General features: G+C 37.7%; 1 protein-coding gene across 1 annotated transcript in view; it reads right to left on the reverse strand.

Moving 5' to 3' along the window:
- The window catches only part of LOC107664879 (proline-rich transmembrane protein 4-like), a 24513-nt gene extending 15134 nt beyond the window's left edge, over positions 1 to 9379 (reverse strand). The window contains exons 1-2 of the mRNA XM_016455567.1: positions 9305 to 9379; positions 2715 to 3841 (exon numbers count right to left, since the gene is read on the reverse strand). Of these exons, the coding sequence (XP_016311053.1) occupies positions 2715 to 3759 (1045 nt within the window). The 5' untranslated portion in view covers positions 3760 to 3841; positions 9305 to 9379. The remainder of the gene's footprint in view (positions 1 to 2714; positions 3842 to 9304) is intronic.
- Positions 9380 to 15069: the final 5690 nt, after the last annotated feature.

Here is a 15069-nt window from a genome sequence, read left to right on the forward strand (position 1 = left end):
TAGGTTTAGGGGTAGGGTTGGTGTAGGGCAATAGAAAATACGGTTTGTACAGTATAAAAACCATTACGCCTATGGAGAGTCCCCATAAACCATAAAAACAAACCTGCACACACACACACACACACACACACACACACCCACCAAACCCACCCAACCACGTACCCACAAACACATGATCTTTAGTGCTTTCTAGAGGTGCAGGGTGAATGTTTATGTAAAATCCTTGATGAAGCTGTTGTTAAATTTACACTCTTTTAATAGCGTCACAATACTAAAATGTCTTTATGTTTCTGAAATTTTGCTGTAGAATCACTTATGTGACTCATTATGTCTGTCAAATGTTTATTGATTGGCTAAAAGGGATAGTCCACCCAAAAAAACTTTGTTCTGTGGAGCATAAAAGAATGGAAGAATATTGGAAAAAATACAATGGAAGTCAATGGGGACCAGGAACTGTTTAGTTACCAACATTCTTCAAAATATCTTCTTTTATATAGCACAAAAGAAATAAACTCATACAGGTTTGGGACAACTTGAGGGTGAGTAAATTATGAAAATTTTCATTTCAATTTTCCCATATATAATGTTCTTAAAGGGATAGTTCACCCAAAATTACAATTCTGTCATCATGTCATTCCAAACCTATATGAACTGAACACAAAATATGATATTGTGAAGAACCAAACAACATTGACTTGCAATGTATGGACAGAAACATTAAGAGATTTCTCAAAACATCTTCTTTTGGGGTCCACAGAATGCAGAAAGCCATGTAGTTTTGTAACATTAGGTCAGTGAAGACAGAATTTTCATTTTGGGTGAACTATCCCTTTAAAATGTAACTCTCTAGGTCTAAATAGAGCATGAACAAAACAAAATATAGAGTAAATATGGAAGTGAAGGCTAAATTGTTTCCATCAGCGACCTGAAAAGATTCTACAAGTTCGGATGGAAAGGAAAAGAGGAGAAGGACATGGAAAAACACGTCTCTGGGAGCCAGGAGAGGTTGAAAGAAAACATAAGACTGAAGGGCTAAATGAGACTTATGGCTGGAAAAAAAGAGAGATGCCCAACAAACGTCAGGAGAGGCCTATTACTGTGAGAGAGGATGGATAGAGCGACTTGAGAAAAGGAGACTAAATGTTGAGAGAGTCATGCTCAGCATCCACGAACAGGCGGTGCGGAAAAACATCGTCCCTGAGGATTCACTGGCTCTGCTGACTCTGCCACTGGAATACTGATCACATACCGCCCAACTGGCTGCTTCTCCAGTGCAAATCCCGTGCTCACTGTACACATACACACAAAGCTCTAGATATCAAACAGAGCCATGTCAATACTGGTTAGCATGCTTGGCCACCGCACATATACCATATCTAGGCGTCTGGCACACTATTTACACAGATATCTGGAGCGTTTTAGTGTATGATCACCTCAAAGGAGGTCTGTATTGATTCGTCTGGCATCTTAGGTCTAGATCTTCTTTTTAACGACTAAGTATAGTCAGTGTCTTTGCGAAAAGGTGTCCCTCCAGTGGGTTATACACACCAGATTTGACCTTAAATGATGCCAGTGTTTGTAATGAAAATATTACTTACTGCATTTTTTAAAAATAGTATGCGAAATAGCATGCATTTTTGTTTGCAACATTACAAAATATGCAACAAACATTTTAAACAGTAGTATACTACAGTATGTTGTTCTCATTGCTGACCTCATAACATTAGGTATGGTTAGAAAAACATGTAAATAACCACATTTGGATTTTTAAAGCATTTTTCTGTAAAAATATTTGAACTCTAAGCAGTCTGATCAAATAAGCCAAGAATAAGATTACAGTACTTGTAGTTGGTCAAGTGGAGCACAATGAAACATTATTGAATAATGAATAAAACATGAATGAAAACATTATTCAATGCAAGATTTTTGTGCAATGTATTTATTTTTTTTTATTATTTTCATGACCGTTTTTCCCCTTAAATTATCATTACTGTGATACAGAATAAAAATCAAATTTTCATTACTGTAATGATTGTCTGGACACTATTTAATTTGTATTAAAATCTGCATAGATGAAATTCACTAAAACAACCTTCCATTATGCTTAGAAACAGTACTTTAAAAAATGTACTTAAACTTTTTTTCCTGCATTACGGTAATGAGAATGAGATTTATTTGCACTATATAGTAATCTTAAAAAAAACCCAACAAAATTTATTTAATGCAAAATCAAATTTGTCTTTTGATTATTGGGGTGATATATGTCTCGCTATACATGCTGTAGTAGTACGAGTAGTATTATATTCTAAATATAACCTGTCTCCTTGCCAGGAACAAAGCTGACAGATTAACTATATTAACAGTCATCAGCAATGATGGGGTGGTTCCTATTCTTACTATATCAAATGAAACTCATTCTTTTCACTTCTTTTCACAATTATTGACAACAGTTTGTATGTTTCAGGGACTCTGGGGCTATTAATCAATTCATCAGCCTCATTGATTCCACTGATAACCCTTGACTGGTAATCAATGTGTGCTCTGCAATTCATTAAATACTAATTTTCACCTTAAATAAAGATATAACAATGAAACAAAAGAACAAATGTAATACACCCATGCCAGCTAAGGAGGGGTCAAATTGGGTAAATTTTTGGTTATCTTAGATCATATGCTTGGGTTGGAAATGAAAAGACGGGATGTGGTTGGCTTACCTCCCGCTGGCAGGGTGGGAGTAGGATCTGGGCCAAAACTTTGCACTCCTCCCCATTCTGATGGGCCTGCGGTCTGCTCTACCCACGTAAATCCATCCAGAGCCTTGTCGGTGGTTTTAAAAGGTGTCCATTCTGGTTTCGAGTCCATGTTTGTTATCCCAGTGCTGACAGTGGTCAAAGGTTTGGTAGATACTTCTAGTATAGGGCCTGCTGGTGTGATAAAATGTGCGGTTTGAAATGAAGCTATCGTTAGTTCTGACGTTGTTGCCTGAGTGTCTGTGGGTACGGTTTGGTCACTATAAGGGTTCATGGTTTCCGTAATCATTCTCAGTGTTATAGTTTGCGTGGTGCTGGTACTCTGGGCAGTGGATACGGTGTATGTTTGTGTCGTTAGTTCTGACATTGTTGACGGAATGTCTGTGGGTACAGTTTGGTCACTGTAAGGACTCATGGTTTCCGTAATTAGTCTCAGTGTTGTAGTGTGTGTGGCGCTGGTACTCTGGGCAGTGGATACAGTATATGTTTGTGTTTCTGGTTTAGATATCTGAGATGTCATCGTTTGTGGGTTTTTCGCTGCATTTTGGCCATTATTGGAGGGCCAGTGGTCGAGATCATAGCTTTGATCGAGTTTAGTAGGTTCTGGTCTATCTAATTGGGGTAAGTCAATTATTGGCAGTTTAGCTGATTTTAAAGGCAGCAGGGTGCCTATCTGGACAGTGCTGCTTTTAAGTTCCTTAAACGTGGTTGCGGTCGGCTGGTATTTTAGGCTCAAGTCCTCTGAAGACAGAGTATAGTCTTGTGTGGTTGCTTCTGGGAAAGTCGTGCTCACCTTTGTCGTAGCAGACCCTTTAGTCTCACCGAAGAAATCCCATGATACAAAACCCAACGATGGAATCTTAGGTTTCCATTTTTCAATGTAGGACATGCCCCATACTTTGGAGTCTGCCTTGGTTCGGGTTGTTGGTTTTGGCCCATGCCCACTGAAAAACCCATAGACAGAACTGAAGAGAGAGAAGACCACAAGAGTCCCACGCAGAAGAAGCATGCTGCCCCTCTAATGTCGTCACGGACCACTGCTCACATGGTGTCTGAATATCCGAGGAACGCCTACCAGGTGCACCAGGCTTCTGCAGCAATAAACATTGATATCGTGTCAGTTCACTTCAAGTAAGTTACATTATAGATATTTTCCCATTACAACTGTATGAGGACCTGTTTCAGTTTAAACCTTTGAGTTTAGTAGTCTCATACCAAACTCACTTCTTCCTGCTGTCACAGAGGTGGCCTCAACTCTCCATTGACTGAGCAATTTTAGAAGCAGGGCTCTTTAAGAATACTAATGGGAGACTACTGGTCTCTTTGTGGCCATGTATGTATATATGGGGCTGGTGTAGTAGGACGTATGGAGGCCCGGTTTCTTTGTGGAGCTGTGGGCTAATTTTGGAGTATAAATCTGATGGCCTGTAGCCTCAGTGAGAGGAGTTGAATTTGATGGAATTTCTCTCGGAGTGAGACCCTTTTTTCTTTCTTCGCCACCCCCGCGTCCCTCTTTCTCGCTCTCTCTTTCGCTCACTTCCTCTCCCCCTCATGCAATTGATTTGTTCTCGAAACTGCAATAAACTGTCTACTCGCCGACTGGGAATAAAATCAGTTGTTTCTGGTCAGTAAATAGTGGGTAGTAGTCTTTTTTTAACCCCATTGTGTCTCATCAGTCTCTCAATGCCATCTGTATCACAGAAATGGCCTCCCTCAAGAGTCTTTTTAAACCCTTTCTCACAACTTAATGAGGTTTGCTTACTAGATTAAACCAACTAACTGGCTCTGGTCTAATGGGTTTGAAAAAGATTGATGGATCTCAGATTTGTCTTTGTGAGAAAATGCTAAACATCAGCCACAATCTAAAGATGCACATTGACCTTTGTGATCATTTATGGTTTATTGGTTCCTGGGTAACCGAATAATCGAGAGTTGATATGTATCTAAACGAGCTTTTCGTAAAAGTTTATTAGCTTCTGCAAAAAACATGAGCTAATAGCAAATTTACAAACATGAATACATTATCTAAAGATTTTTAAGATATTAAAAGCCTGTAAAGTGCGTTGTATTTAGTTTTTCAGGTATATTGCCGTAAAGTTTAGTGTCAGTAAGATACTGTTTTATTGCTTTTTTTAAAGAAGTCTCTTAGCTCACCAATGCTGCATTGATTTGATCAAAAATACAGTGAAACGGTAATATTGAATTGAACACAATAACATTGAAAATGAAAAGTCAAGGTCAACACACTGCATTATGGGATGCAGTACCCTGTAAAATATACTCTGGCTGTACACTATTCTTTGCATCTCTCATCTTTTCGGAAGCTTTTTAAACTAGCGTAATCTTTCCACAGGAGGCGCAGTTAAAGCCTGGCTGAGTCATAATCATTACCGTCATCACTAGTCAGACTGTTTACTCATTACCCCACACCACCTGCTTTGAGTGAATAGAGTCCCATCTTCTATAACCTCACTATTAAATATTGCATTACTACAGGCTAGATTTATCAAAACATTTATCAGATGCTAAATACTTTGATTTCTCAGCCCCTGCTTTTTGTCTTTCACATCTTCTGAAACATTTTAGGAACAGTTTTATCTGTGCTAAATGCCTCAGTAAGTCAGACCCCACAGGAGCTTGTTAAACAGCATCACAAACGCTGCTGTGTGAATTTGTCAGAGTCGATGCCAAACAGAAAACATAAATGACTGTATAGCGCTGCGCTTTACTATTAGACCCCCCTCTCTTTTTTCTTCTTTGCCTGTCTCCATCCATTTCTCTCTCTCCCTTCCCTCTTTCATTGTCATTTTGTTCCACCGTGCGTGGCAAAGAAAGGGCCTGCCAGAGCAGGACGTAATCGCTCAAGCAGAAAAAGGGAAAAAGCGAGTGCTCGAGAGCTATTCCTGATTTAACATCACACATTTATGAAAATCCCTCCCTTGTTGCGTTTTTTTATATTTGGGAAGTGATCCTTCACCAAAGAGCGACTGTAACTCACAATCCCCTGTTAAAACTTTATTCCTACACTCATAATCATCATAATATGGACTGCAATTATCAAACTGTCACATTTTTCATTTCAATTTGGTGGTTCTCAAATGGTTTTGTTTCAAGATCCAGATTTTGGATTGGATATCTAATAGAGGCCAAACAATCATACACAATCTGTTTTTAAAAATGGTTTTATACATTCGACAGCCTGTTCATGTTGGCATCTGCTTCATTTCTTTCACCAAGTGACAGATTAATTTTATTTGTCAAAATACAGTACATTGCAATTGGATGTGCAACAGATTTGTTGTCCTTCGTCCTACAGATGAGAAGTTAAACCGAGGTCCTGACTCTCTGTGGTCATTAAAAATCCCAGGATGTCTTTCGAAAAGAGTAGAGGTGTGACCTCGGCATCCTGGCCAAATTTGCCCATTGGCCTCTGATCATCATGGCCTTCTAACAATCCTCATATCTACTGATTGGCTTCATCACTCTGTCTCCTCTCCACCAATAAGCTGGTGTGTGGTGGGCGTTCTGGCGCACTATGGCTGCCGTCGCATCATCCAGGTGGATGCTGCACACTGGTGGTGGATGAGGAGATACCTACCCCCTGACAATGTAAAGCGCTTTGAGTGCCTAGAAAAGCGCTATATAAATGTAATGAATTATTATAATAATTATTATTATTATTATTATTTGTCTTTGTGAGAAAACGCTCAAAATCAGCCATGATCTAAAGATGCACATTGACCTTTGTGATCATTTACGGATTATTGGTGCCTTGGTAACTGAACAATTAAGAGTCAATATAATACCTGACTGACCCTTTGTAAAAACGTTGCTGCGAAAAACACAAGCTAACAGCAAATTTACAAAGATAAATATATAAAGATTTCAAGAGATTAAAAAGTCTGTAAGATTGTAAAGCCTGTGTGGTGTATTTTGCTACAAGTGGACATTTTCATTTAAAGGGGTGGTTCACTGTTTTTTTTCTAGGCTTGATTGTGTTTATGGGGGGCAGTCTAACATGTGTTAATGCTTCGTTTAAAAAAAAAAACGCATTATTTTTCATATAATTTACCTTTATTCAACACCGCTCTGTCCCTTCTCTAAGAAACGGGCTGATCTTTTCCTGTTTTTAAGAAGCCCCGCCCTCAGAAATAGGCGATGGGCTCTGATTGGTTAGCTAGCCCAGTGTGTTGTGATTGGCTAAACCGCCTCTAGTGCGTGTCTAAACGTCCCGCCCCTCACTTCAGCGACATGTGCTCCGGTTGTATTGTAAACAACGACGTCGTTAATATCGCTCATCAGTTTGAGCCCGATTGAGAAGCAGAGGATATTATTGAAGAGGATCGTACAGAACCTGTGCAAGCACGGCTTTTCTAACGTTAAAAAAGTGAAATCGCAATCAACCACCCCTTTAAAAGTTTAGGGTCAGTAAGATTTTCTTTTTTACTGTTTTTTTTTTTTTTTTTAAGTCGTTTATGCTCACCAAAGCTGCAAAGCTTTTGATAATGAAAGATTTTCCTCTCCCTTTTAAATGTTTATAGGCCTAGATATTTTGCTTTTATACCTATATATAACTTTATTTTATAATGTCATTCAGCATTGTTTTTTAAAATTTTTTCTAGCTGTCCACAACCCTATCTAAATGGACCTGGACCCTCCAGTTGAGCACAACTGATGCGCTTTAACCATCAACATCTTTTGTAAACTGAATTTTTGATCCAATGTATTACTTAACCAATGAAAGGCAAAATGGCGATTCCAGTTAATCATAGGAAGGAGGACTTGAATGAACTCATAGGGGAACTTAGAGAAGGCTGTAAGATTAGAGTTAGGGTCAAAATATCCTTCTCTCAAATATATGTGTGTTTAAAGTAGATCTAGCACTGAGGAACTTCTTAAGTGGTGAAGGATTGCCTCATCATGATATCAATTATTTTAACAGGCCTCTAGACGTGAAATCGAATGATTTATTCAGCCTTTCTGGTTCTTATCCACTAAACAAGATGGGGGAGGGGATATTTATGACCTGCAGCCACAAAAACACACAGATAACCATAAAGGAGTTTTCCTTTAAACACAGTCTAAAGGTTTTTAGAGACAGCAAAAGCCATTAGCCTAACCTTAACCTCAAATTAACCCAACCATGAACCAGAGCAGCCATGGTCTGGTGTATCATGGTCTAAACGCAGCTTAGTCCTAAACAAAGAATATTTAGGGATGGTTCACTAAAAACACAGAAATACAAAATCAAACTTAATCCTAGACTACAAAGAATTTTAGTAGTAAAATAGCTTAAACCAGGATTTAAGACATTTAAGTCTAATTAAGATGTTTTATAGATATTTTAAAGATGTTTTTGCACTAATTAGTGTATTTAAAGTTGATGTGGTTAAAAAACAACTGTTAGCATTTGTAGGCTAGGTGTATTAGATACATTTATCCAAATTGTTATTAATTCACAGGTGCAAAAATCAGTAGATTTGACGTCATTTTGAACACCCATTAATGTACAGTACAGTACAGTAGTCAACTGGACACAATAACATCGAACCAAGGGCAATGTCCAGTTACACACAACCCCTAAATCACCTCAATTGACCGGTTTGATGGAGCGCTGAATGTGTTGTTATTTTACACAATGACTCTCCTCCCATTCCCTCACACATGCGAAACACTGGACTCAATACTGTTGACTCCATGTACAGAATAATTTTCCACATCAATGGCTCTCTGCATCCTCATGGTTGTCAGTCGCCACAGTGTTCATTAACAGAATGTTATCATGTTGCAGGCCTGAATGGATCAATTGATGTTTAGCCTATATGTGCATGTAAATCGATGAATTATATGTCCTGATCATAGTTTTTGCTCCCAGCCATCAGCGCTGGGTGTTTCAGTGTATCCCCTGCTAGCAATATCGCTACACACACTCAAAATACTCCCAAACATGATATCTGACGCGTCTGTCAGTCAAATTATTTAAGATGTTTTTAAAGATGCTAATCAATGTGGTCCAAACAACCTGTTGACATTTGTGGATCTTTGGCAAATTCACTGTAATTTCCAAATGTTGCAAATGTTTTTCACCATTTTCTGTCTTGGCACATGCACAGTGCTGTTTCTCAGAAGGAGTCGATTACACTTGCCTGTGAAAACATAATAAATGACCTGTCACGTTAATGCTTTTATGGGCTTTTCTCTTGAAGCATCTGATTCTGGATCACCTGATTATTTGAAAACGCACAGGCTTCTACGCCGGCTGCCTTCGCCATGGTTACCGGAGGAGCAAAATACGCCTGCAACCCAGAGCTTTTCCCACACTGCACATGTGTGAATAGGTGTGAGATGGTACACAACCATCCATTTAGCACAATCAGGAGCATGAGCCGTGTTTATCAAGCAAATAAATATGTTTATGGACCTGACACACACATTTCTAACTGAGATTGTCACATGCATATACCTAAATGAGGAGATTCAGCCATCTGCAGCGAGGCTGTAGCTTCTACAATGAAACATTTCTTGAGAGATGGAGGACAGAAAGAGAAACTTACCTTTCTCCCAGTGGAAGAGGGCAAACAGAGAGTCCAGAAGAGCCACCAGCACTCCACTGCAGGAGAGCGAGATCTGTCTCTCTGTGCGTGTGGGAGAGAAATCGTTTTTGGTTGCACACTCTCCCTCCCTCTCTCTCTCTCTCCCTCTTCCTCTCTCCTCCCCTCCCGCTGCATCAGTAATCTATAGTGTAGGATTCAGATGCACAATATCTGGTCACACCTCGCTGAGCAGATTGTTAGAGAGCAGAGAGCAAGCCCCGTATAGCAGGCAACAGTCAAGGAATTAAGCATCCTACACAGATGAAAAATGCACATGCTCAAACACATACCTTGAATACATAAGCACACTAGCATTTACACTACCATGACCAATATCTATTTTTTCCCTCACAATTTTTAACCCAGCTTTTAGACATTCCTGGAAGTGCAAAATAGCTGTGCACAAATATTCCATGTAGTCTCATTTAATATTAGGTCATACAAACTGCAAGTATAATACCCATATACAGCAAATTAGATAGAAAATGCTTAAATACTGTAATATTTAAATTGTACTATTTATTTAAAATTCATTTTAATTAGTAAATATATATAATTTTAATTAGTAAATCAATATACTTTTAAATATATTAGTTTTCTAATAAAATACTATTATCAACATTTCGTTTAATTATTTTGAATCAGCTTTTAAAGTGCATAAATAGTTCTGCAGTGTGAGAAATTAATTTTAAAATGTACAAATACTGCAAGTGGTCTCTCAATGAATACTAGGTAATACAAACTGCAAGTAGGGTAAGAGTTAGAAAATATTTAAATATTTAAAAGAGATTGTATACATTTACATATATTTTTAAAAACAGAAATATTCCATGTATTCGATCAATTATAATTAGGTAATTAAAAACTCGCACGTACAATTTCACAAGAATTAGAAATAGAATTTAGACAAGAGTTAGAAATTGTAATATTTAATAGTAATACTTTAATAAAATTCATACACTTCAAATAAATTAATATAGTTTTGTTTAATTAGAAACTTAATTATATTCCTATAAACTTAGTATGTTTTAATGAATTATAAGCTTCATTTTTAACCTAAGAGTGTGTGTCAAATACCCTTGAAACACAATTTAAAGAAACTCTGTCTCTGACAACCATAACAAAATGTTGCATCACACTTCAGCCCACACACATTAACATTTTTGAACGCTTTTGAGTTGACTTTTGCCACACTTCGGCTTCTTGTCAATAGAATGGCTTATCTCTGATCCTAGTCAGAGATAGCAAATAACAATACATCCTCAATGTTCCTCCTGGGAGAGGGCATATTCTGGGATATGCACTATACTGCCTCTCTGATCCAAAGGAATTCCCCAAATTTAGAAACAATCAGAATTGTCCCGTCCCATAAGGAAACATAATTTCCTGATTGAAAGCTCAACTCTGTCCAATTGGATGGAGCCAGCAAGTCTTAATGCCAGGTTGACCTTACATACAGTATGTACACACACACATTCTACTATTTTTACCATTTCACTTTTGCTCCAGATCAGTATATCTCATGAGATCAGGCAACAAAGATAATATTTTTGAGGACAGAATGTTTTAATAAGGCGAAGTGCAGAGTGTAATGTTTAGGTGTTTCTGAAATTTACTGAGGTTTGGGAAATGTTTGGGGTATCTAGCTGTTTTGTAGATCATCAACAGTCCACGATAAACTGTAGGGTTGAGGTTATATTTGAGCATGACCATACAGCAAAAAAAAAATTCTGTCATTGTTTACTCATGCTCATGTTGCTCCAAACCAATATAACTTTCTATCTTCTGTGGAGCATTTTGTATTTTGAATACAATCTCAGTTTGTCCATACAATGAAAGTCAGGGGTCCATGTGGTGTCTGGACCGCAACATTATTCAAAATATCGTTGTGTGTGTGTGTGTGTGTGCGTTCTACAGAAGCAAGAAAGTCAAAAAGGTTTGGAACAACCTGAGAGTGAGAAAGTCAGGCTGAGGGTTCTGGGTAGGTTTTTAGTATACAAAACTTTGAAAAGTACATCCCCTTGATGTAATGACATCACATTCTGACTGTGGGCAAAAACGTTGTTGCAAAAGGCCATGTGTTATTAATACATAGCGATGTAATCTCTCTGTCTTCCTGGTTTTCCGTAAAAAGTTCAACAATTGTATTATAAGACACTTGCCAGAAGCAAGACACCACTGTCCACTTTCCATATTGCTGCAAAAAGCCGCTTGCTCTCGAGGCCTCTTCAAAGGAAATCCATTTTTAAAATTAGATAAACCCATAACCCAACTGCACAGATGAAAAATGTGTAGTCATTAAGCTCAGCTCGGCAAACAGAGGCTCACTCAATGCCTACATTTATAGAAAAAAACTATTTAGTGTAATGTTCCATTTAGTGTAATGTTCTTTTACATTATGTATCTGTTTTCCTCCACCAATGCATGGTTAAATATTTGATTAAAATTTTAATGGTCGTATTACATTGAGTATCACATTATCAAATACTAAGATGGTACATAAGCCTATCACTGTAAAAAATGACTGTGAATTTAACGGTAAAAGGCTGTAAAAATGCTACAGTAAAAACCAGTTAAATGGTTAACGGTAAATTCCCCTACTATATACGGTGAAAAACTGTATTGGACATTACATGTATTGGACATGAATTTTACGGTAGTATACCGTTTTTGGAAGTGAAAAAGACCGTATAATTTACAGTGAAGAACCGTAAATTGACATTCCCAGAATTCCCTGCGTTACATTTCAAATTTGATGTTTTTTTGTTGAAATAACTATGTTTCTTCTTAGTTTTTTCTTATCAGTTTTGTATATTAGGGTTGAGTGTTACACCTAATGTTGTTAAATGAATGTTTATTGCATTATTTCAGTTTCATGTGTGTTACCATGATGGTGTTTGGTGTTTGTGTGAATGACACTGTGCACCTTCTATATATGTTATTATTTAAAAGCTGCTTGTGCAAAACAGATTTCAGTACTTCAATAGGTTGGTATATTAACATTATATCAGTTAATGAAAATGCGGTATTTAACTGTAAATTTAAGTTAAAACCGTAAAACCTAAAACGTTGCTACCGTATTTTTTACGGTAAAATTCCGGCAACCACAGCTGCCGTTTTTTTACCGTAAATTTTATGGAATTTTTTTTACAGTGTACCCCTATGCTCAGACTCCATATTGTTGTGTCTGACTGCTCGAGCTGCTCACTGAATAGACTATACAGTATAAGTTGGGCAGGTTCCCCCTCCTGACCCTGTGTGCTTTCTGTTCACCCACCCCCAGCATATGGAGGAGCACACAAAGGCTGGCTCTGATAGAGATAAGTACCTTTGTCTCCAGGGAACAATGAATCCTAACGGTCTGCATTAACAAAGCTAAAAGACACAACTTGCCTTTAATGTGCAGTTTTACTTCCTAGGCTGTCCAGTTAACAGATGGATGTGGATATGAACTGATCGGACACACAGCCAGATATATCTCTCTTCCAAAACCTACAATGCAAAAAGGGGAAACCATCAATTGTTACCTTAAAAGTGATTTGTAACTGATTTAAATCATAAAAAAGAATTTTGTTGGTATAACTTAATGTATTTAAGTTGATTGTTAAATAATATGTTTGGCTTGAATAAAACTAGTTAATTTAAAGGTTACTATTTTTTTAGTGTATAATGAATTGATTACAGACAGAGCATCGTATAAACACTCAACATCAAAATACAATAGTTCCAGCTTAATTATGCTGGCTTCTAAGACACTTTTTTCACCAAATTCAAGGCAGAATCACATATTATAATAGTGGAAAAAGTAATCCCAGAATGCACTGCAAGAAGCTCTGTAAAAAAAAGAAAACCCAAGATAGCGGACGAAGTATGCAACTACTGTGTAAAATACAGTGTATGAAAAGAGAAGTATGTGATAGTATGTGATTTATATCTGCGTTTTCTTAAAAAATGCAGATATAAACTCAGAATTGCGAGATATAAACTCGCAAATGCTAAAAAAGTCAGAATTGTTAGATAAAAAGTCACAATTATCTTTTTTCCAATTAATACATTTTTTTCCTGTAGCAGAAACAAAATTAAATGTATAGCGTTAGTTCTGGCAGGTCTCGCGAGTCAAGCTTACATCGGCTGACACTCAGCTGATCCACATCTACCTATAGGAATACGACGCCTATCACAGCATTCCTATAAAAGGTCTATTCAGTATTCTTCAGCAGCTTTATCGCTATTACCCTCCTCCATCCCCAACTCCTCCTCAAGTCAGGACTTGGCCTTCTGATATTCCTCATTGAATCAGACTCCTTTTTATCTTGAATAATGTGTTACACTTAAATATAAAATATATTTAATATTATATTATATTATATTTAAATATTAAATATAATTAAGAACATTAATGATATCTGCTTTGTTCTGTTCTGTTTACCCTATAGGGGGGTTATTGCTGCTCTCCCTGCTCATTCATGACAGGCTGCATGGATGGGCAGCGAGTTTTTGCCCAGAACAGAACCATTCCGCCAAATCCAAACTGTATGTGTCAATCATTTTGATGATAGTGGTCCTGACAGAACTTCCATAGATATCAGCCAGCAGCGGGAAGAAATATTCAGCAACCCGTTAGTTAGTCCACACATGGACCTATTTAAAGGAGGTGGCAAATGCTAGCGTGTGTGGGCGCTTTAGCAAGTGCATGCATGCATGATTAATGGCTATTTAGGCGTATTTGTTTGCACATCTGTTTGAAAAGTTTTCCTTTTGAAGTTATATGGCCTATACGCTTCTTCCATTATGCCTGTATGACATGGATGTTGCATTATACTGTATGTGGTTCTAAGATGCAAAGAGGTTGTAGTGACCTAAGTGCAACTGACACACACACTGGGAACAGTAAAGCTCCTTCTGTATTTGAAGAAGTCATTTGCCAATAAGAGTTCATTAAGCGTGTTGAACACACTGAGAATAGGAGGGCTGCGGGAGAGTGTAACACATTGGTTTCGGATCAGCAGCGGTTGCTGGCATGCAGGCAGATTAAACCGGATCGATGTGCACATGTTTAATGCATCAAGCCCTGTTTACCCAGTGGGCAAAACATACAGTGCAATTATCCTTAACTTGTACTGGTACAATGCAAAAATAGAGCCGAAGCTACATGGGTGAGAAGAGAGAAAGGGGAAGAAACAAAAAAGGAAACTGTGAACCTTGCACAGAGGAAGGCCGACTCTACCCTGTCTCGCTGTCCCAACTCTGAACAATGCTTGCTACTGAGAAACAATAGAGAGGGAGGGTCTACTGGACACAGTATGTCCACCCAGTCTAGCTTTTTACAGTTTTAATGAAATTTTTATATCCAGCACTTTTTTTTGAAATGGTTATTTTTTAAGAGTGACACACAGACTATGATAGATATATATATATATATATATATATATATATATATATATACAGTGCCGCTTGAAAGTTTGTGAACCCTTTAGAATTTTCTGTATTTCTGCATAAATATGCCCCAAAACATAATAAGACTTTCGCACAAGTCCTGAAAGTAGACAAAGAGAACCCAATCAAACAAGTGAGACAAAAATATGGTAGTCTGCAAGGTTGCAAAGGAACCTAGGGTAACTTCTAAGCAACTAAAGTCTTTTCTCACATTGACTAATGTTAATGTTCATGAGTCCACCATCAGGAGAACACTGAACAACCACGGTGTGCATGGTGCATCCAAAAAG

Source organism: Sinocyclocheilus anshuiensis, unplaced genomic scaffold (genome assembly GCF_001515605.1).
Source record: "Sinocyclocheilus anshuiensis isolate Anshui unplaced genomic scaffold, SAMN03320099.WGS_v1.1 scaffold299, whole genome shotgun sequence".
In the NCBI taxonomy this organism is placed as follows: Eukaryota; Metazoa; Chordata; class Actinopteri; order Cypriniformes; family Cyprinidae; genus Sinocyclocheilus; species Sinocyclocheilus anshuiensis.